Source organism: Pinus tabuliformis, chromosome X (genome assembly GCF_031772625.1).
Source record: "Pinus tabuliformis cultivar Carrire ecotype Pingquan chromosome X, CPIR1, whole genome shotgun sequence".
Lineage (NCBI taxonomy): Eukaryota > Viridiplantae > Streptophyta > Pinopsida > Pinales > Pinaceae > Pinus > Pinus tabuliformis.
In genome coordinates this window covers 31,853,389-31,878,749 of record NC_142308.1, presented here as the reverse complement: position 1 = coordinate 31,878,749, position 25,361 = coordinate 31,853,389, and the positions used below count along the sequence as shown (strand labels likewise).

The 25,361-nt window shown below is 33.4% G+C and overlaps 1 protein-coding gene across 1 annotated transcript; it reads right to left on the bottom strand.

The window, feature by feature from the left end:
- Positions 1-18,800: 18,800 nt before the first annotated feature.
- Positions 18,801-23,766, bottom strand: LOC149138179 (endo-1,4-beta-xylanase 5-like). The gene is made up of 8 exons (XM_089449319.1): positions 23,569-23,766; positions 23,445-23,482; positions 23,071-23,293; positions 22,477-22,673; positions 22,077-22,175; positions 20,497-20,643; positions 19,681-20,316; positions 18,801-19,599 (listed from the first exon to the last, which is right to left on the bottom strand). Exons 1-8 carry the CDS (start codon positions 23,711-23,713, stop codon positions 19,255-19,257), a joined length of 1,830 nt encoding a protein of 609 aa, XP_089305445.1. The 5' UTR covers positions 23,714-23,766; the 3' UTR covers positions 18,801-19,254.
- Between the last annotated feature and the right edge of the window lie 1,595 nt (positions 23,767-25,361).

Genomic DNA, 25,361 nt, shown 5'->3' with positions numbered 1-25,361 from the left:
ACTCGAGTACCAAATGTTTCTCAAAATACTTGATACCCAACGTCGTGTGAAGGGAATGAAAAACATTGGTAAACTCTGGCACATCTTCGTCCCTTCCCTACCACAATGTTGTCCACTTTATGTATTTATCCTCATAGCTCCCAATAGGTTAGTACTACTCATTAATGGCATCCTGGAACGAATTCCAAGTGGGTGCGGCTGAAAAAAGTGAGGCCGTACTTTCATCCTTCTGCTCATATTAAGTTTCCCACCAGTTCTTGACATGGGGGGCAACTTTGAGAAGGGAAAAGGTAATCTTTTTTGGGCTGGAAAAATCATGAACAGAAAAATATCCTTCTAGTAGATTTAACCATTTATCTACGATGTCTGCATTTATTTGGCCCTCAAATATGTGAATGCCAAATTTTACTTGTACCTTAAAAGGAGTGGAGCCTCCAAAGTGGCTATTGGATGTGGATACGTCATCAGTGGGCAATCGTTGAAGGATTTGGGCAAAGTTATCCGTCATCGTGTTCCTTTGTTTTTCGAGGGCCTCCTTGAGCAATATTTTGATATGATCTCCTACCCTCTCATCTTTATTTTCTTACCGCATGGGCGGCCGTCGGGGTTTGCAAGTTTGATATTGTAAAGGTTCAACCAGATAGAGCCCTAACTCCTTATATCCTGACTTCGTTGGGGACATGCAAAGAAAAACAGAGAAAGAGCAGACCGCTCTGATACCACTGATCCGAATTTAAACAGGAACACAACAAATTATAGATATAACCATAAATACAAAGATGTAGTGGAAACAACACTTCATTTCATTAATATCAAATACTGAAATATGCTTACAAATAGAATGGAAATAAGACTAGCCCGGGCGATGGTAGCTTATCTTTGAGAAGAGATGTGGCAGCTACATGCCTCTGAACTATGTTACAATGAGGCTTAAAGACCTATTTATTATTGAGATACAATGGAAAACCCTAAACATCCAAAATCCTAACCCTAGGAGATGAAGCACCAAACTATGGGCCCTATTTGGGTAAATTGGTACATCAACTTCCTGAGGTCATAACTTTGGCATATGATCTCTCATTTGACGCGCACAATACCTTGTTAGAAATATCTATCCGAGGACTACAACTTTTGAATTACCAACATCAGTCCATGACCCATGTTGGTTCCAGTTTTCCAAAAAAACGTCGTGTAGGGCCTCAAAGTGGCTCCAAAAGTTCAAGACCCAAAGAACTGCCAAAAATAGTAAATTGTGCTACAAATAAGGAAACTAAAAAACTAAAAGAAACAATGGTGGGGGTCCAAGTGGAATAGGTGGGTGGCCACCAATATCCACTTGGATTAGTTATGCATTCAGTATTGGATTCAGGATTGTTTCATGGAGCAACAAGAATCGGCCTACTATATCTTTGTCATCTATTAAGGCAGAATATAAAGTTTTGTGTGCAACAACTTGTGAAACTGTTTGGTTGAGGAGAATTCTTCAGGATGTTGGAGAAGAACAAAAGAAGGCTATAGTTATCAACTGTGACAACCAGAGCTCGATCAAGTTGGAAAATAATCCAATTTTTCATGCAAAGACAAAGCATGTTGATGCTTAGTTTCATTTTTATTAGACAAAAGATACAGTCTAAGGATTTTTTTTATTGAATATTGTAATACTTATGAAAATGTTGCGGATATTTTAACAAAGCCCCTTGAGAAGATGATGAAATTTAAATTGTTTGGGTAGATCTTAGGTGTAGAGGTTAATCCTTTCTCCATTAAGGGGGAAACTTAGAAATAATGGAGAAAGGTTGTTTTGATTGTTTTCTAAGTTCATATTTAGATCATGTTTTCTAGTAGATTGTTGTGATCTCCCGAAAAAAATGTAACAATTATATTTGTGTATGTGTGATTTCTCTAATTAATGAATGCATCATTGTGGCAGCCTCAGGTGCTCCTCACACAAGTGCTACGAGTTTCATTCACAATTTTGATTTGGTTTCCTATTATTTTCTAATCATTGGGCCCTAACTTGTCCTCAAAGAATGAAAAATGAAGCATCTCCTTTCTGACATCCCATTGGATGAATTGGCCCTTGTACCTTCCCACTACTGAATGGACTCGATTGTCCACTGCGTGTTGGAGTTGTTGGGCATTCAGATTCTTTACCCACTGCATAACATATTTTGGGTCCTCACACTATGTTGTGCCCCCACATCTTTATATTGTTTTCTTTGCAGAAACTCACCATGGCATCCATGTCTTCGTAATTCTCTTGCTCTTGCTTATGCTCCTTGTTGTACCATTTTAGCTCATTCAAAAATGTTGCTACGTTGAAACTTCTAAGAAACCATTTCTGAAATTAGATTATGATAGATTTAGAAGAAAAAAGAATTCAACCAAACATGAAGGATGAACAAGATAACTTATGAAATCAAAATGGATTAAGAAAAACTGGAGTATCAACACAATAATTCGTTGATTAAATCCACCTGATAAACATTGTTTTTCAGTATAATGTTTGTTATATCGCACCCTATGTGGATGTCCCTATTGGTTTTTCTTGATAAATAGATTGGCTCATTTCAATGGATGCCCTGTACTGTTGACAATATGTATAATGAGATGTCCCTTGTGACTCTGTAATATGTACCCATCTCAATTAACAACCCACCAAACTTTATATTGTAGATAAAGTTAAGAAAAAATCATTGTCATGTTCAAAGCATGTTGAGATGGAGGAGGATGGGATAACATTTCCACCCTTTTTAGCTGAATGTGAACGTTAAACCTATACCGAATGTAGTGTAATAAATAATACAATATTAAAACATTTATTTCATTTTATTTATATCTTACATGTTAAAGTTATATAAAATGTAACATTTATATGGGTGGTAAATAGGGATAGAAATTATAAAAAATAACTAAATGATAATTTTATTTTAAATTATTATTATTATTACTACTTATAAAAATAATTAATAAGTGAGTTAAACATATATACAAGATTTTTTAAGTAATGAAATTCACTTTTCATTATTATGGAGATGAATAACTTATAAATAGGCATTATACCATGGCGTATTGATACTACATGCCCAAAAAATTATAAACTCATTTCATATGACACATAGAGATTAGTAACTTATAAATAGGCTTTATACCATGACTTATTGATACTACATGACACTTGTTTATTACTATTATTATTATTTTTAAATAATTAATAGTGTATAAAGGGCATAGGTACTTTGAAAATAAATCTTAATCTTTGATTTGTAGCTACTATTAAAGATATTTTAGAATATTCCACGGAGGTTAAATCACTAACATCTCCCTATTAATTATTGATAATTAAATTATAATTCTAGAAGTCTTATTTTGTAGTTGAGGTACTCTCCCGAGGATCTATGGGCTTCCCAAGATCCATAAGGAAGGGGCCCCTCAAGACATATCTTCAATACAATAGGTGGTCTCACTTATTTTCTTGCTAATATTTTGTAGTTGAGGAACTTTTAGGATGATCAGTAATATAATGTTAAAATGCTAAATGCTTATAGTTGAGACACCTACACCTAATGGGACGATCACTTTAAAATGCTAAATGATTATAGTTGAGACACCTATGCCTAATGGGACGATCACTTTAAAATGCTAAATGCTTATAGTTGAGATAAATACACTATATCTTTTCAAGGAAAAGATAGAAATTTATATGGTTCCTTTTTAAAATAAAAATATACATGTGAAAATGAAATGAAGAGATACATTTAAATTCAAATATAGGTCATTCACCCAATTCAATGTAAATACAAATTTACCTTATACAAAAATATACATTTTCACTTTAATTGTGAGTTCAAAGCTTTTTTGATTACAAAATAGTATATTTAGGTTAATAAAAGATTTTGTATTAGTGAGTTCAAAGCTTTTTTTTTTTATATATATCAAAATAGTATATAAATGTTAATAAAAGATTTTATATTATTAAGAGGAATGATTTTTTATTTTCTTTTTAAGTAAATAATGTGTTGAATTCATTTGAGTTTATAATTTTTGTTTTTCATAGTTTGAATGGCTTAATGGTTAAAAACATGAGTTTTTTTTCTTTTTAAGTTATAGATTTGAAATCAGAGAAACATAATCAATAATTTTTTTTTCTAAATTATAAATTTGAAATCAAAAATCAGAAATACATAATCTATAAATAATTTCTTTCTAAATTATAAATTTAAAATCAGAAAAACATAATTTATACATTCAATATTAAATAATTAATATTGATTTAAGATGAGAATTGAGAAATCTAAACCTAGCCAAGTCACAAATTCTCACAATTATTTTGTTTATGATTCCCATAATTAAATATATATCTATCTATTCTCACTAGTATACTCTTGCAAGTAATTTTTAATGTTAAATTCAGTTTTTAGGGTATCTGTATTTACAATAAAATTTTTATTTATTTTATTTTATTTTTTATTTTTTTTCAGAGAAAAAAACGACATAGCTTTATATTAAGAGTATATAAAGGTCAAGTATACATAATTTAGAAATGACTGATTAGCTTGGATGCCCAGGCCTCTGCATAATGATGCAAAACCAGTTCCCATGCCAGCAGATAATGCCTATCATCATTTACAAAACCATAACAGAAGAACACATGAGAAAGAACAGTGACAATACAGTGACAATATATATACATCTCCCGGATCAATGGAGATGAGACAAAACTTTACTGGTTGTTCCAAAAAGGAAATCCCATCCAAAATACAATTAAGAAGACAGTAGCTACATCCTGCCTATATGAAAAGGAACCAGAAACAAAAGAAAGAGTGACAATCTGAAGGCAGAGACCACTTTTCAGGAATCACCACCCGCGGCAAAACTAATGGGATCACATGTTGTTGCAGAACGATGTTAATGATAGGAATCATGGCAAGCCAGAATACGCTGAAGAATAGCCTGGAGAGGCTCCTTAGAATCTTGGAATATGTGCGCATTCCTCCAGTTCCACAGGTACCAGCAAGTGATAATGAACAACAATCTCCAAGAGAGGGATTGTCTGCTCCACCAAAGAAAACCTTCCTGTACAGTAGAAAAAGAGATGAGAGGGAAAACAAAATATGTTGATAACTCATACCAGATTGTGAGGGACGTCGGGCACTGAAAGAACATGTGAAAATTTGTTTCCAATGCATTGCGGCACATGGAGCATCTATTTGGACCCTGCCAACTTTTCCTTTGTAGATTCTCCCCTGAAAGATTTTTGTTCCAAAATAGCAACCAGGAGAAGGTGATCATCTTCATCGGGCACTGAGCTTTCCAATAACATAGAGGAAAAAGAGGAGGAGGATTTCCGGCAGCAACAGAAATCATGTCCGCGTAGATGTTCTTGACGCACACAGGTTTATGGATTGACCATACCATATTATCTCTAGTGCATGAGCGGGAGATCCCCAAGCAGTCAAGACTCGCTTTTACCCTCAGCCATAGAGGAATCGACTGACGAGGTAGATTAAGCTCCTCCCCATCCTTCCAAATCGGAGAGGCTCCAAACCATCCTTTAATTAACTTGTCCCACGTAAAGACCCCCAACATATGAAAATCATATAGCAGAGGAAGAGGAAATGTGAACCCCCGGCCAGATAAGATAGGGTCAAAAGCAATAAAAATGTATGATCCTGAATATAAAGTCCAGCGGAATTTTTCCATGAAAAATGGGTGGACTTTTCGTAGGCTGTTCCAAATCATCGAGCCGCTTCTGGTGCCAAGGATCCGTTTCCTGTACCAAAAATCAACAGGCTTATCCCTCAGATATTTAGTCTTAACAAGACTACTCCACGGACCGTCCCCAAATATTCCTCTGTAGAGAGACTTACAGAGAAGGGCGTTACCAAAAGAACGAAGGTGTTTCAAGCCACATCCGCCCATACGTTTTGGAACAAAGATGGAGGCCATCTTTACGAGATGTATTTTACACTGATATGCTTGACCTCCCCACAAAAAATTTGCAATCAACCTGTTCATCTGCTTAATAATTTTGCTGGGAAGGTAGAAAATGTGAGCCCAGTAGACTGATAGATGACAGAGGACAGATTGTGCTAGTATAAGCCTGCCCGCAAGTGAGAGGAATTTATATTCCCATAGTGCGATCTTCTTTTAGAACCTATCCAGCAGCCATTACCAATCCCTAGTAGTATATCCTTTTGCCTTTAAAGAGAAACCCAGGTATTTGAATCCCTGATGTAATGAATGTGGAGTTATACCCATCAGGTCTGAGATCCACTGAACAATATCCAGCCCGACATCATTGTGATACAAGAAGGATTTTTCCTTGTTTATGAACAGGCCCGTAGCCTTCTGGAATCTTGAGAGAATGTCATTTATGCAAGCCCAGGAGGCCCTACAGAGCATTGCAAAGATGAGAACATCATCAACAAAAAGATTATGTGAGATGGTAATATTCTTACAGATCTTGACCGGAAGACATCTATATTTGACTTCACGCATGTATATTTGGTGGTTGGTTTTTTCTAAAATTTATGGAGATTTTGAAACACTTTTTAAATAAAAATAAATAAAAACATGAACATAAATCATTTAAAAAATATAAAAGTAAATTTAAACAACTTTCATTTCAATTTTAATCAAAGTTAAACGTATTTTAATTAAAGTAATGTAAAGATATTAGTCTGTAAATTTATGCCTACCCAAACCATATTTATAATGAATGTTCCAGAACTTAGACATCGAAGTCCAATCCAAATCATATTTTAATAAAGGAATTCAGAGTTTAAGTTTAGGTTAGTGGTATTGAAAAGGTAATTATTATTGCCCATGGGGATTTGGATTGATGGTGAATGGGCGCACTGTTAAGGCACTTTTTGCATAGATCACTGATTCAAATTCCTTGTAGGTGCTTACCTACCAAAATAAAAAAATAATTATTATTATCCATTTTTAAAAATACATATTTTATTTTTTTTGTTTTAAATTTGTAATTTTTTACCAAGAAAAAAACATACTCTTGGTAAAAAAGTAAATTTGTAATTTTTTAAATTTGTAATTTGTAATGGCATCGGGTATGGAGGCCATGTCACTGCAGGTCTCGATTGTATTGTAGTAGTTCATGAACATTGAAGTGGAGGGATGTGATTGCTAAGCCAGTTGGAAGATATTAGCAGAGGCATTGGGTCCTAACGATACACTATCCAACCAAATCTCTATTTCCGTATTGTTGCTCTGAAAGACAGACAAGCGATATTAGACAACACTGCAAAAAATAAATGGAATTGGGTACTAGCCTTAAATGTGAAGGCACCTCAAAGTATAATGTGACTTTATACTTGAATATGAATATAAATGAAAGAATTATAAACATATAATTGATTAATTAATAAACAATTAAGTTTGATCTTTACTTATGTGGTAAATAAATATAAATAAATAAATTTACTAATTGAATTAACTAACTGATTATAACTAATTATATTTTTTCCATAATTTTTCATTGACTTTAATATATATTTTGTTTAGGTTTAGCTGAGAAAAAAATACTACATATTTATTTATATATAGTTAAAAAATAAACTTTAGGGATAAGTCAAATATTTAACTAATTAAGTCATTTGATTAATAAACATTTATTAATCTTTCTTAATATATCCTGTAATAATAATAATATAAGTCAGTTTATCTAGTTTTAAAATAATAAAGAGTATATTAATTAATTCTTAATTTAAGTTCATTTTAGTTAAATACAAGCGGTTATATTTAATTACAAATGGAAATAAATATGTCTAACAAAAACTAATTAATTTTCCTTTCCCTCTCTCTTGGTGCAGTCTAGCTGCCCAGTCCAGTGTAGCAGTTTCTTTGGTCAAATGTAGCTGTTTCTTTCTAGCCGTTGAATGATTTATTCTCTATTTAACCTACAGCCATGATCTGGTTATCTGGTTCTTCATCTTGTTTTGTCAACAAATGAATTTTGATGTGATTTTCACCCAAAACACTTCTCAATAAACTTAATATGGATCACAAAAACCTAAATTATTCAACAAAATAAATATATATTTATTAAAATATTTTTATAAACCAAAACAATATTATATATTTATTTTTGAATTTTTTCATATACAAATAAATATCCAATAAAAATAAAATATAATTTAAAACATAAATATATATTTATTAAAATATTTTTATAAAACAAAGCAATATTATATATTTATTTTTATAAATATTACATATTTTAAGTAAATATTTTATTTATTTTTTATTAATTCTCTTTCTATATAAAAAGATTATTCTATGAATGTAAAATTTAAATTAAAATAGTTAATTCTATTTCATTAATAATTTAAGGTGATGTATTTACCATCTCTCTGGGCTAATAATTTAGGGTGATGTACTTACCATCTCTCTGTGGTAATAATTTACGATCTTCCTGCGGTCATAATTCACGATCTCTCTGCGGTAATAGAAAAACAACCTGGGGCACGTGAGCCTGCGGATATGTATTTTTCTAATACATATCTACTCATATCTTTTCAAATATGAATAATTCACCACAATTACCAAAGATTACCAAAGATAGACCTAACACAGTTACTCTACAGACCCTCTATGAGTATATAGAGTCTTTAGAGAAACGTAGAGAAGAAAGAGAAGTCAAGCTACAAACAGAGTTAGCAGCCATGATGGAAAATAATTTCACATCTCTTGAAGACAAGATCCAAAAACAAATAGAAAATAAAATAGAACTATTGGAGAATAAGATGGAAGCAATGGAGACTAGGTTGCAGGTTATAGAAAAACAAAACCAAGATATGAACCAAACATCCTAGCAAGTAGATGCTGATACTTTAGAGAGTCTTAAAATGAAGGACATGATTAAAGAGCTAGAAGAAAAATTTAATAGCCACCTCACCCTAAATAGTGTGGTAGGTAAATTAGATATCAAACCAATTAAAGATGAAATGAAAAAATGATAGAATTAGACCATGAGCGTAACAAAAGGGCCTTGATTGTTTGAAAGAGGAGGTAGACGAGGATCCTTTAGCCATAACAAATTACAAATTGAAACAAAGTGTCTCACAGAAGCAACATTGTTTGGGAAAATAATTGAGAATAAAGGAAGGCTGATCCGAATAAAGGTGAGCTCTATTAACCATAAGTATGACATACATAGTAAAACCTCAAGTCTAAAAGGAACGAGAATATTTATAAATGAAGATCTCATTCCAGAAGATGAAGCAGAATTGAGAAAGGAGGTTCAAAAGGTAAAGGAAGCTAGGAAGGAATGAAGACGGGCAATAATCAGAAATAGAAAAGTCGTTATTCGAGACATAAACCAAAAAGATAATAATAAATAGCAATGCAACATGCTCCAGATTCTTTCTTGGAATTGTCAGGGCTTTCCATGGAACAAAGGCCCCAAGCTAAGTTGGATCTCGAATGATGTTGATATTATTTTGCTTCTTGAAACTTGGGAGCACGAAGAATTTAAGGTCCCTAACATAGATGGCTTTACATTATGGTCTACCTGGAATAAGCGATCCTCTCGTAGAGGCATTGGGGGTATAACTTTTTACATTAAGAAGAACATATCTCCCCATGCTAGGATTTATAAAAAAGACCCTTACAAACAATATAGTTGGATAGAAATTACTGACATTTATGATAAAAATACCTACATAGCAATATGTTATTCCCCCCCATCAATTCTAACTTCTATAAGGAAAAAAATCTAAATAAAAATAGTCCTTACAATGGTTTAGAGAATGATATTTCTAGCCTAAGGAATGAAGGCAATATCCTTTTAATGGGTGACTTTAATGCTCGAACTTCAAGCAACCAAGCTATTCTTTTAAGCAATCATTCCAACCCTAATCCTCTTTGGTTAGACGAAGACCTTCCTCTGGCTAGCCAGTACAAAAGGAGCTTTGAAGACCTCAGGGAGAATTTGTTTGGGTTGGAGTTAGTCAGGCTTTGTAGTGCTCAGGATCTCATAATTTGCAACAGTCTAAAGAAGTGGCCCAATTCTAGCTAGATGACCTGCATCCATGGGCTTGGTAGCAGCGTGGTAGACTATGTTATCTCTGATCTCCCTCTATACAATGAAATAATAAATTTTGACATCTTAAACAACCACGAGCCTAACCCTGATCATAGGCCTTTACTTATAACTCTCAATTTTGTTATGCATAGAGATCCCATAGAAGATAATCCTTATAGCCAAAAGAAGTTAATCTTTTATAGAAATAAAAAAGATCTCTTTCTAAATCAGTTAAAAACTAGTTTGCTTCCTTTATCTAGTATAGACAACATAGAAGATTTCTATCATAATTTTACTACAACCCTCTCATATTCTATTAACAAGTTCTCAATTGAAGTTTCAAGTAATAAAAGAAATAGCAAAACCAACCCAAATGACAAAGATTGTAAAAGTGTGAGGAGAGAAATTAAGGAAGTTGTTGATGAATCTCTTAAAATTGGCAAGATAAAAATATACAAAGCCCTAACTAAAAAGAAAAAAATGCAATATATTCGTAAAAGACAAGAGAATCTCTTACACCTCTCTAAGGTAGCTCCTAAGAAATTCTGGAGGCAGATTCTAACTAGGAAACTAAAGATAATAATAAAATTGCTTTACACGACTGGAATTCCTATCTTTAAAAGCTTTATGAATCTTCGAATGTCATGGATAAATTTGAAACCCTGCTCACAACGAAAGAAGTTTTCTCATTAGAAGACATTGATTTTGGGGTTAATCGCTTGGCTAATGGGAAAGCTAAGGACATTGAAGGTTACCTAGCAGAAATTTGAAAAATTGGAGGTCCTGTCCTCATCCCCCACACTCACAAGCTTTTCAATCAAGCGATCAAGCAAGAGTTCCCTAAACCATGGATTCAAAGCCTCATTATCCCTATTTTTAAAAGTGGTGATACAAATAACCCCTCTAATTATCAGACAATTATGATCAGCCCTCTCCTAGCCAAGTTATATGGTATTATTTTGGAAAGGAAGTTGAGTATATGGCTTGAAAGTGAAGGTAAGCGGGCTAAAGGCCAAGCAGGTTTTAGAAAGCAGCACTCAACAACATACCACCTCGTTACGCTTAAGATCATTATGGAGGAATGTCACAATGATAAATCCAATCCCTTTTGTTGCTTTGTGGACTTTAGAAAGGATTTCGATACAGTTCCTAGAAACAACCTTTGGAACAGATTAGAAGAGCTAAAAGTTCCTTTTGAGTTGAGAGCTACCACTATAAAGTTATACGAGCATGTAATTTCCAAGTTAAAGAGCAATGAGGGGTGGTCGAAAGATATTAAGTGTAATGTCGGAGTTAAACAAGGTTTCCCCCTCTCCCCTACCCTATTTGGCATTTACATTGACAATCTAGAGGGTTGTTTAGAGGAAGCAAGATGTGTTGGCATGATATTAGCTGGGATAGTCATCATCCTTCTTCTCTACGCTGACGATATTGTTCTTCTTGCAAGGTGCCCATCTGATCTTGATAAGCAACTTATACTTCTTAAGGATTTCTGCTCTACCATGGGTATGATTATTAACATTGACAAAAAAAAAGTTATGATTATCAAATCCAAGAAGGACACTTACGCTAATTTTATGTATGACAATAGTAACTTGGAGGAAGTGTCTTCCTACAAGTACCTATGAATTGATATTCATCACAAGCTCAATTGGAACTATACTGGAACTATAGCATTGAGAAAAGGATTAATGGGGGATGGAAAGCTTATTTTGGTCTTGAAAATAATTGTAAAACGACAAACCTCGTAATGTGGGATAAAAATAAGTTCCTTTTTGAAACTTTAGTCATTCTGGTTATCTTATATGGATGTAAGGTTTGGGGTTGTAGCATCTCTAGAGAATCCTGGAGAAAGATTGAGCAAATCCAGAAGTGTTTTATAATGTATAACCTCAAAATTAAAAGCAACACACCTTATCCTATTCTCCTTATAGAAGTGGGTCTTTCCCCTATCAAGAGCCTAGCTATCACTAGGCTTCTATTGTACAAGCACAAACTCAATAACATAGGAGACCATAGACTTCCTAAGCTAGCTTTAAATTCCAGCCAAAACCACCTAAGGCTCAAACGAGGTTGGTATAAAGACATCAGGGCCTGGTTAAGCCATTGGGAGATCGACGAGAATGTTGCATTGCAAAACATTAATAACATCAAAAATATTGTTACTTCTAAGTTCAAAGAAAAAATGTGGTGTGAGAAAGATTTAGTAGCTAAAAGAAAATTAAGATATTATAAGGAGGTCATCAACCCCACCCTAGAAGATCAAAAGTATCTCTCTGTTTTAACTAGCTCAAAGAAGAAAATTAATATAGCCAAGATTAGAATGAACCAATGTTGCTTGGGAGCGGGAGCGGGAGCGAAAACGGGAGTGATTTTTTAAATATATATATATATTTTTTAATTTTTGATACATATATGTCAACAAAAACATGTAGAATGATGAATTAGACATAAAAAACATAAAAAAACATAGATTGATCATTGAACCATATCACATCAATCATCTAGAAATTATAATCGTCATCAACCATGTCCACAAGTTAGTAAAATACATATTACAACTACAAGATATTGAGTCTCATGAATCATGATTCATCAAATTCAATCTTAAAGTTTCAACTTCAAGCTTTCAAAATTGAAAATTCAATAACATTTATCATCATTGATCACCAAAGTTGTACTTGTAAGCTAAGTTTAACCATTACAAGAAGTAATATCTAAGATTCTAAGATATTTCTAAATCCTAACTTCTAACTGTTAACATGATATGAAATGTTATAAATTTATAAAATGAAACATGAATAATGAAATGAAATGAAACAACTTTAGTCTTTCACGAAGCATCATATTCATAATTCACATCATTACCAATGAGTTATAATTGCCAAGGCCCAACTTCAAACTTCAAATTTTCATTGTCACAGTGATATATTGTTTACAAAAAATATCATTATGATATGAAAGTGTCAAGAGTCAAGAGTCAAGGACTCAAAACTCAATAGTTATGAAAACTAAAGTCTAATAGAAACTAAAAAAGACAAGTAAACTGTAAATCAGAATCTACATGTGGCCCTTGCCACGAGAGTCTCCAGGAGTATAAGCAGGTCGTGGTGGTCTTCTAGGAGTCTCCCGCACAGACCGACGACCAGAACTAGAACCTCCACGTGAGGGTGTAGATGGAGGTGGCGACAACAAAGGAACAAGACTCGGACCTTGAGCACTGCTACTGGATGGTGGAGGTGGAGGTGGAGGTGGCATGGCTGCTGCAGCTACTTCATCTTCATCCCTTATAAGTTCCTCTTCCAGTTCTTCAATATGTACAATGCCATCCTCCAAATTGTCATCCTCTGGGTTATTGTCCCAAATTTGATATGTGGGATCCTCATAAGCCCGATCACAGTAATGACTCAACAACCTCAAGTTGTGGTGCACATAAACCAAGTTTTCTGCTCGGTTTTCATTGAGTCTGTTTCTTTTCACATTATGTATGTAGCTGTAGGTGCTCCAACACCTCTCTATAGAAGAAGTATTTATAACCTGTGAAAGAACTTTTTTTGTCAATTTTGACAAAAGTCCATGCCCGCCATATGTTTCCCACCATGTGAGAGTATCAAATCTATCTCTGTCGTCCATTGAATGGAAGTTACCATACAAACCAGTGCCACTGAAGTATCTGCCTATTTCAAAGCGCACAACGGCACATTCCTCCCTGTCAGGTACCAACTTTTCTAATGCTTCCAAATATCCTTTAGTTACCTCTGGATGTAAATGGGGTTTGGTCCTAACCCCACCCCCTGCTGCAGGTTGGCCCAACCAAGATGTAGAGTAGTATTTTGGCATAAGGATATACGCCAAGCAATGTAATGGAAGATTAAGCCTATTCCACCGTTCACACACACAATCATGAATCAGTTTGTACAAGTTGGGATCTCTATTATGAACAATGTCTTTTATTTCCCCCAACATGGTATCCATTTGCTCATACACCTCGCCAATCACTGGTTTGTCTGTATTTGCAAACCGAATCATGTGATAAATTGGCTTGGTGAAATCCAATACCTGCCTCACACTTGTCCAAAACTGCCCATCAAGAGCGGCCCCCTCCACCATTTCAAAACCTGCCATGTCAGCTACATTTGTAGCCCTTTCCTTTAATACCTACCAATGTGGACTTGATACCATGCTAGCTAATGCCTCTCTTACCTTCAAAAGGCGCCTGAAGGTGAGGTAATAGCTACCAAATCTGGTCTTCGCAATCTTCAACAACTCCAATCTCGAGTGATTGCGGAAAAGGCCATGGGTATTGCTATGATTTGTAATAAATTTTATCATTTGTTTGCCTTTCTTGTACAAATCGCCAATCCATTGGTATTGTTCATTTTTGTTTTTGACAATATCATGCAACAGAAGGTTCAATATGTGAACCAAACATCCAGACCAAAATATGTTGGGGTATTTATCCTCAATAATTGCTACCGCTGCCTTACAATTAGGAGCATTATCAGTGATGACTTGGATGACATTGTATGGGCCAATACGCTCAATTGTTTCAAGTAATGCTTCTGCAATGTTGATGGCAGTCTTGAACTTGTCTGAGTAATCATGTGCAGCTAGAAAGATGGGACCACTAACAGACACAGCAAGAACACTTATCAATGGCTTGCCTTTTACATTTGTCCATCCATCAGATACAATGGACACCCCATGGTCAGTCCAAGAACTTGTCATTCTATTCAAAGAATGTGATATTTTTGCTTTTTCATGATCAAGGCCAACGGTTCTTACCTCGTCATACCCAGGGCTCTTGTATCCTTTAGGGACATCATTTATGGCAGAAACCATTTCGTGCCAATAAGGTGAGTGAAGAACATTGAATGGTATCCCACATGCATAGAGAAACCTGTAAACCTTTGAATCCACATCATTCCTACACCCCTCATCAAGGAAATATGATATGGTTCTACGCCTTAAAAATGATGACCTTGTGCCTCCATATCCACTGCCTTGGGAGGATGTTGAAGGAGTTCTTTGTGATTGTGAGCTTGGTTCAAAGAAACCCCTTGATTTTTTTGATCTGTATTGGGCTTCCTCGTCTTCCCTTATGTATTTGGCTCTATCCGCTGCTGACACCACTGTACAAGTTTTGATTCCTATTTGTTTGTCTCCATCCCATGGCCTTTTCCCATAGAGGTGTCTTCTAGCACGGGTGTATGAACCTGTGTAATCAGTGTTGCAATGGGGGCAATGAAATTTAGTGGTTCCACCCCCTCTCCCTGTTTCAGCCCTGTTAACATATTTCCACAATGGAGTTTGGTCTTGTTTAGTTTTTTGAGGGTCATGTTCACCCTCCTCCAGCTCCTCCTCACCGGGGTTTTCACCAATTTGACTTTCTCTAGCTTCTTCATCCCCCTCTTCAGTTTGGCCCCTCCGTTTCCTACTCTCCAGCACCATAATAACCATAAAATGGATCAGGAAGAGGAAAATGCCCAAAAATATAGCCAGGTCCATGGTGTTTGATGTTTGTAGGGTTTTGATTCAAGAATCTGCAAATTAATTTAATTTATTGGGATTAATTAATTTAATTTATTAATTTAATTTAAATTCATGATTTTTAAACTCAATAAACTAAATTAAACTAACTAAATTACTACCTAACTAACTAAACTAACTAAATTACTAAGCTACTTACCTCTGCAGGCTTGCTCCTCACTCCTCGACACTTGCTCCTCGCTCCTCAGCACTTGCTCCTCGCTCCTTTGCTCTTGCTCTTGCTCCAAACTCTTGCTCAATGAAGTAACAATGAATTTTTTTTACGCCCATTGGCCTTTTAAAACCAATCTCCCGAAGCGATTTTTAACGCCCGGGAGTGATCGGGGAGCGATCGCTCCCCGATAGCTCCCAGGCGTTAAAAATTGCTCCGAGAGTGACGGAGCGATCGCTCCTTGAAACGCTCCTGAACAGGGCAGGGAGCGCAAATTTTTTTTAGGGAGCACGCTCCCGAAAATCGCTCCCGTCCGGGAGCGATTTTGGGAGCGCGCTCCCGAGGTGCTCCGTAGCCGCTCCCGCCCGGAGCACGATTCGGGAGAGGGTTTGAGGGGGGGTGGCGCTTCCCCGCAACTATGGAACGAACTCTTGTGAATTCACACCAAAAAGTACATTAACAAAGCACCCAATCACTATCTATCCAAAATCCCATAGATATTTAAATAAAAATTAATAAAATACATTATATAAAATAAATAATTTAAATAAAAAATAATAAAACATCTTCTACAAAATAATCAAATTGAAATGAAATTAATAAAATTTTATATGTAATTAACTAAATTATTTCGGTTCTTCACCATAAAAGTTAAAAGAATGATATTGAAATTTTTTAAACCAATTAATTTAAATATAAGTTTTATATAATAGTTTCAAATATATATATCTTTTATATATATATATATATATAATTTTTGTAAATTTATAATTTATTGAATTTTTTTAAACCAATTAATTTAAATATAAGTTTTATATAATATTTTCAAATATATATATATATATATATATAATTTTTGTAAATTTATAATTTTAATTTAAAAAAAATATATATTTATAATTTTTTTATATGTAATTATATAAAGACCACATTCATGATATAGGTGACCATATGTATATATAACAAATATTATGACTTACAACTGTGTTTGCTTAATTTGATTTTAATAAGAATATAAAAAAACATATACAACTCCATTCTATCTGTGACGAGCACTGGGCTCACAATTGTGTGGTTGATTACTTTCATATCCTTATATTTGGAGTATAAGAGAATATATACAGCTCATCTAACAACTTTGTGGTTGATTATTTTGATATTCTTATATTTGAAGGAGTATACGTATCTACAGTTCATCTAAAATTACTTTGTGTTTGACGTAATGAAAAATGAGAGAACGCAGATAAATAAACTTGGAGTGTGGTGCACGAATGAAATGTTTTTAAAAAGAAGTTTGTGTATCTGCACGAAATCTGAAGACGAAGTTTTCATGGCACAACCTGAGAAAAGCAATGGGATAAGACGTTCCAAAGAAGACTGCGTGCGTTCCACTTATCCGTACTCACAAAGCAAGGTTGAGGATAAGACATTCCAAAGAAGACAGCTACGAACGTTCCACTTATCTGTACTTCATGACATCGTAAATCACGACACTCCTCAAATTCGCTGAATCTTATATTGCCCACTTCTATATCCCAATAACTTACGAGGGACTGGTTTTGTTTCTAGTTATGAAAATGTTAAATTCCAATGTCTGGTTACTAAGTTGTAATTAATTTTAGAAGTGATTTTATTTTATTTTAGAATGTGAGACTTTCAAATACAATAGGGAAATATATGTTATGTTGGCAGTTAATTTTGGGGATAATCTATTCCGCCAGGGGTTTGGGGAGAAGCTGGAAGCATTTGTTTTGGAGCTTTACAGAAAAAAGGCCGAATACATCAAGCAACAATCTGTCCCATAGACTATCTTTAGCCTAGTGAAAGTTAAAATAATTTCTTTCTTTTTATATTTGACACATAGCTTCAATCTTCTACACTAGTATTCCTTGCAATATAAATCTATAAATTTCATTGTAAAAACTTCCATTCAAAAGATGGAAATATATATATATATATATATATATATATATATAAAATTAATTAATTAATTATAATGAAAATAGTCACTCAATAATTTGGAGTGATTGATTTTAGAATGATAATTGAGGTAGGGAGGGTCCACTCTCAAATTCCAAATGACTTAGTTAAGACACCTTCACCCAATGGTGGGAGGGTGAACTTCCCTTTCAAATGCAAAATTTTTGTAGTTGAGGTATCTTTACCCAGTAGGAGATCATGTAGCTTGGATGATAAATGTTTGTGAATCGACAAATTTCTTGTTTTTGTATTTGGCTCCATAGGGTGGCCTTTTTATCTACACTGCTGGCCAAAGCCACCTTCATCCACAGGAGGAATTATTGTGAATCTTGAGATGAACCATAGATTGAGTGACTAGAATTTTTTTAGAAATACGAAGAGTGTGAATAAATATTTGGTTTGTGAATAAATATGTAGTTTTGAAAAGATTTATTTGCTGACTAAATTAGTAAATCCTAATGCAAAGGTGTTGAGAATATTTGACCTCTGTGATACTGAACAACAAAAACTCTATCAACTTAACTATCCTTTAATCTAGATAATTTTTTTATATTCAATTCAGTTTTATCAATATTTAAAATACCTGTATTTTATTTGTCTTCAATCATGTATCTGTCATTCCTAGTAAATCCATATAGCTATCATAATTGTGATTTACTAAACATATTCAACATATTTGAAAACGTCTCGGGAAACAAATTACACACTATAATTGATCAGCATGGGTACAGATATGGGAAAAAAAATACTAACAGTGCAGTGATGAAGGCCAAGGTTGTACACGTAAATTTATGGCCATTTTGAAACACTAATCATAATTAATAATAATAATAAAAAAGTTTAAATCTCAACAAAAATCAATCAATTTTATTTTTTCCACAGAAAAAATCAACTGCTTTCATTTTAAATAAGGTAGATGAATCCATAGAATGAGAACATGAAGCAGATAAAGTGCCAACTCCAGAACAAGGGCAGATAATGATCTTTATTACGTTGTGTAAAGATATTTTTAAAGCAGAGATGTTATTAGTTTGTAAATTGATGCAAATCATGTATTTATAATGAATGCCGATCACCTGTATTCCAAACCTGAGACATCGAAGTAGAATGTGGTTCTATAACGTATGGCCATTCAGTCCAGCCCAGTAGCGAGCTCAACAAGAAGGCAGCATTGAAAAAGGTAATTTATGTTGCAGGGGAGCTCCAGCCATTTAGTCCAGGCAGGCCAGTAGCGAGCACAACCAGAAGGCAGCATTGAAAAAGGTAATTTATATTGCAGGGGTTCTCCTCCATAGACACACACCTCCATACATATTTCAGTGGTAGTCTTCCATACACACGCATATCTCCATTTTAACATGGGGTTGTTGAGATCCGAGTGTAACATACAGCCATCTTGAGATCTTAACTCGGGGTCGTTGAATCCCCATCTCAACTACGTTTTTCTATTACTTGTATATATTTAATTCTTTATATTTATATCATTGTTAGTATATACCGCAGGTTACAATCTTTTCATTGATAATTACACAACAACGCTAATGTGTTGTGGTTGTTCAGATGTTCTCGAAATCTTGAAAGAATTAGTACCAGTAATGTGGGGATGCTTTACAGTGACGGTGTACTCGCCGTAAAATCCTGAAAAATTGAAGGTCCCGCTCTCATGATCAGTAAAACCACTAATGCCTCTGCTTTGCCATTCTTTTAACAATTTGTCCACCGTATTGCCTGGAGGCAAATTATTGAAATTATTGTCAATGAGACACATCCTGTCACATCCACTGGGAGGCGGCCATGCCGACCAAATGACTATGCCTCCCACAGCAGGGTGAGAAAATCCTTCCCGCAGTACTTCTTCCAAATACTCGGCCTGTTCCAAACATTAAACATGAGATTCATAGACGTTTTGATTTATTGAAAAGAGAAATTATGGATCTGAAAGCTTGCTTACCTGTGTAGTTTGATTCACGTCGTTGTCAATATCGACCTCTGTTAGCCAGGTTGGCAGACCCAAAGATCCCAATTTGTCCAATACAGATCTCATTAATGGTAAGTTAGGCTTTGAAAAATGGGATTCCAATCCAATTCCTTCAATCAGCCCTGGCCGACTAATGTCGTGCAGCTTCTGCACATATGCATCGGGTATGGCGGCCATGTCACTGCAGGTCTCGATTGTATTGTAGTCGTTCATGAACAATGGAGTGGAGGGATCTAATTGCTGAACCAGTTGGAATATATTTGCAGAGGCATTGGGCCCCAACTTGTCCTCAAAGAATGAAAAATGAAGCATCTCATTGCTGACATCCCATTGGATGAATTGGCCCTTGTACCTTCCCACTACTGAATGGACTCGATTGTCCACTGCCTCTTGGAGTTGTTGGGCATTCAGATTCTTTACCCACTGCATAATATATTTTGGATCCTCCCACACTATGTTGTGCCCCCGCATCTTTATATTGTTTTCTTTGCAGAAGGTCACCATGGCATCTGCGTCCCTGTAATTCTCTTGCCCTTGCTCAGGCTCCGTGCTGTACCATTTTAGCTCGTTCAAAAATGTTGCTACGTTGAAACGTTCAAGAAACCATTTCTGAAATCAGATTATAATAGCTTAAGAGACCATTTCTGAAATTAGATTATAATAGCTTTAAAGGAAAAAAAAAATCAGCCAAACATGAAGGGTTAAAAGGATAATTTCTGAAATCAAAATGGCTTCAATCGAGATGAAATAAAAAGCGGAAAACTGGGTAAATTCAGTGATTAAGTCCACCTGATAAACACTATTGTTCAGTATTGTGTTCGCTATAGCGCATCCTATGGGAATGTCCCTCTTGGCTTGCTTGATGAATAGTTTGGCTCCTTTCAATGGATGCCCTGTACTGTTGACAGCGTGCACAATGAAATGTCCCTTGCGACTCTGTAATATGTACCCATCTCAATTAACAACACACCAGACTCAAAAATTAACAACCCAGCAATCTTTATATTGTAGATGAAGTTCAGAAAAAATCATTGTAATGTTCAAAGAATGTTGAGATGGAGGATGATGGGCCAAGATTTCCACTTTTTTTAGCCCAGTGCAAAATAATGTGAAAGTTAAATTTATATCTAAAAAATATTAAAACAGGTACAGGTACAGACATTAAAAAAAATTAAAAACATAAAAAATTTAATGATGGGCAAATATGATAAACATTTATTTCATTTCATTTAAATTCACAAGTTAAAGTTGTATAAAATATGGTAAATGATAAACATTTATTTCATTTTATTTCAGAAGTTAAAGTTATATAAAATATGGTAAATGATAAACATTTATTTCATTTTATTTACATTTTACAAGTTAAAGTTATATCAAATATTAAAGGTAACATTTATATATAGGTGGTAAATATGAATATACATCAAAATATTTTAATATGTATGAAAAAAATAATTGAATTATAATTTTATTTTATATTATTATTATTATTTATAAAAAGAATTAAAAAGTGAATTAAATATATAAAATTTACTCTTTATTATGAAGATTAGTGGTTTATAAATAAGTTTTATACCAAGGGTTATTAATACTATATGTCCAAACACTTGTAAACTTATTTATATGATTCTAAACTAGTTTTAACTTTTAATTTATAACTATTATTAAGAATATTTAGATTATTCTCTAATATCTATTTAATAATTAACTTATATTTCCATATATTTTGGAGCAAAATAGGCATATCTAATTTTAGATGTTGCCTAGTGTATCTTGATTGCAGATTTCCAAATATTTCAAAAATGCGATAGAAAAAAACTGTCAAACAATCAATATTAAAACTGCAATTTAGATATCACCTTCAATATATAATTCAAAATTGATTTGCAGATTTCCAAATATTTCAAAAATGCGATAGAAAAAAACTGTCAAACAATCAATATTAAAACTGCAATTTAGATATCACCTTCAATATATAATTCAAACTCAATTTTGAGTTGAATTATATTCATATAATACAAAATATAATACCATCTCAATTTTGATTTAAATTGTATTCATATAATACAAACTGAAACTCAATTTCGACCATTTTGATTACAAATTTTAGCCAGCATTGTTTAGCAATAAGCGGGTTGTTTAGCAATAAGCGGGTTGAAAATGAAAAGAGAAAATTGAAAAAATTAATTTTTAGTTTTTGAAATTTCATAAAAAGATTCCATTTAATTTGAGTAAAATAATAATTCCAAAGGAGGTTCCATTTGAGAATGATTCATAATGGAATTAAAAGATTTCATTTACTCCCAGAGAGTGCATTTTGAATAAATTTTAATGTTAATAATTGGAATCCCAGGGTAATAATATAATACCTGTTGGATATTGGCTTCTTGGTGTGCTTGCCATTGCTCTGGACTAAACGGCTGTAACGATACACTATCCAACCAGATCTCTGTTTCCGTATCGTTGCTCTGGAAGACAGGCGATATTAGACAACATTGCAAAAAATAAATGGAAAAATGTCAAGTTACCTCAAAGTATAATGTGACTTTATACTTGAATATGAAAAACAGACAGGCGATATTAGACAACATTGCAAAAAAAAAAATGGAATTGGGTACTAGCCTTAAATGTCAAGTTACCTCAAAGTATAATGTGACTTTATACTTGAATATGAAAGACAGACAGGCGATATTCAAGACAGACAGGCGATATGAGACAACATTGCAAAAAAAAAATGGAATTGGGTAGTAGCCTTAAATGTCAAGGTACCTCAAAGTATAACGTGGCGGAAGAGGGAGAGGAATCTAAGGTAAGGCCTCCTTTGAGAAGAGACCAGCAACCAGCGCGTGCAATAACAGTCCCGGCGCAGTTGTAGTCAGTTCCGGCTCCGCCGTTGCTGTAATTAGTAGCAACCGTGGCCTTCACAACTGCACTCTTCGTATTTATTCCCGAGATCTGCAACCACGCTGACCCAAATATCCCACCTCGTTATTACCCAATCTAGTCCCATTACATTGGCTGGCTAAAGGCTATTTCAACCATTCAAATTGAATCCCAAGCTGAAATTAAATGCTACAATGCCTGAGAATTTTATGCCAAAGTTTGGTTGAACTTAATTAGAGAATATCTTATAAATCTGACCAGGAATGCAAAAATGAATGATTAAGGTTGGAAATAGTAAATAACGTCAATGATTAATGTTGGAAATAGTAATTTACTTCAGTATTTGAGTATTGTAATTAAGTTTAGTTAGAGTTTATCATGATTCCGTAATTAGTTGGTGTGGTTTCTAAGAACTATAAATTCTATTTTGATGCTACTTACAATAATATTGATATGATTCATGGCAGCAAATAAAAATACCTGCGAGAGTATACATCATTCCTTGGGTGAGATTGAGGTTCTGCGAGGGAGCATCGTAGCTGTTTTTCCTTCCCTGAGCGACCAGATAATTATTCCCGTCCGGGGCCGATCGTACTTCCAGCGTGGTGTTTCCAAAAGGAGTCCACCCCTGGACCCCATTGTTTATATCGGGATTCACGATGATTCCTCCTCCGTATGAAGGTGAAGGTGGCTTTTGCAGGCACTGCAACATATATATATATATATCCAACAAATATCAAACCACAGATTTTTCTCAGAAATACGAATACACAGAATATTCTACTGTATTAATCTAATCTTATTGCAGAAATAACTTCTTCACTTTTAATTTCACAATCACTTTGGCCTCTCACCTCTGTGGTGGCGAAATGATCATACTGAACGCCGCCATCTGAAAGGAATACACACAGAGATTATCACATAAATCCTCAACTCAAACAATAAATATCAAACATCAAACCGTTGCATAGTCCATACCGCTGGCAGAAGCTCTCAGTTGGGCCAACACCAGAACTACCGAAATCGCCACCAGTGGTTGCAGATAGCGGCTATCCATAACCAAATACCATGAAAGGCTGGTAAATATGAGAAACAATAATATCATTGCAAATGTAACGCACATATATACAATTTTACTAGGAGGGTTGGGCTTCCCTGGAAATAATGTGGAAACTTATATAAATGGATTGTAATCAATGGAAGATTTTTAAAATTCTCTATCCATTTCTATACTAAAGATAAATATCAAACTGAAAAAACAATATCACCCAATTGTATCGTTAAATTTCTATAGAAATAAAAGTAAATATCAAACTAAAAAACATATCACCAACTTGTATCGTTAAATTTCTATAAAAATAAAAGCAAAACCGTAGAAGAAATTAAAAGCATCTATATAAAAATTACAGCAAAAACGGAGAAGAAAATAAAGTATGTATAACATTTTCTTAAAAGCTGTGAATCTCAAATTATAAAGCTTTCCATTAAAGCAGGGGCATCTTATCCGTCTGGTACTTCAGGGTTGGTCGATAACAAAGTTATTATAACGGAAATAAAAGGAAAAACCCACGTACACCATACGCTTGGCAGTTTTTTTCTTTGTTTTTTTCCCTGTTTTTTTTTCCTGTTTTTTTTTTTTTTCCTTTCTTAGTATAAGTAATCAAGAAGTGATAAATCATATAATGGAAGAAACTTTGTACTGAGTTCCATTATGAATAACTAATGGGATGGCTTCACGACTCTCTAACGATATTATGTCTGTAATTCCAGAGTTTAATGCATATTTTGATAATATTGATATTATGTCTGTAATTCCAGAGTTTAATGCATATTTTGATAATATTGATATTATGTCTGTAATTCCAGAGTTTAATGCATATTTTGATAATATTGTTGCATTGCAGAGAGGACGTAGCGGGTCGAAATCTATTTAGACTTTACAGTAATGAAGAAGTCACATTTAATGTATATATCTCCACTCTTTTCTACGTATATATTCTAAGCTAATTGTATTTTTTCATTTGTTGCTTTCTACCAATAAAATAAATAAATATCCAATAAAAATAAAATATAATTACAAAATAAATATATATTTATTAAAATATTTTTATAAACCAAAACAATATTTTATATTTATTTTTATTTTATAAATATTTCATATTTTAAGTAAATAATTTATTTTAATTTTTTATCCATTCTTTTCTATATAAAAAGGTTATTTTATGAATGTGAAATTTAAATTAAAATATTTTATTCTATTTTATTATTAATTTTTTTATTTATTAATCTTCTATGCTTTAAGATTTTTTTTATCAAGTTTTAGATTCTTTTTACCAAGTCTTAAAGACTTTAGGTGTTTTTTTTAAAGATTTTTTTTAGGTTCATTATTTATCTTGGGGTTGATAAGATATTCTTTATCATTTAACCTTTATAATGAATCACACTTGCTAATTCAAAATGTTGACACAATAAATCTTTATGTGAGGGATTCAAAAATTAAATAATTACATCTATTAAAATTATTTAATTGTTATTAAATAAATTTAAATTATATATATCTATATATATATATATATATAAAATTTTGATTTCGTAATATTTTTATAGTTATTTTAAAATAAAAAATATTTTATAATAATAAATTTGGAAAATATTTTTTTGAATTGGTCTCAAGGAAAATATTGATATAAATAATTATTAATAAAATATACTATATAAAATAATTAATTTAAATAAAAAATAATGAAATATACCCTACAAAATAATTAAAT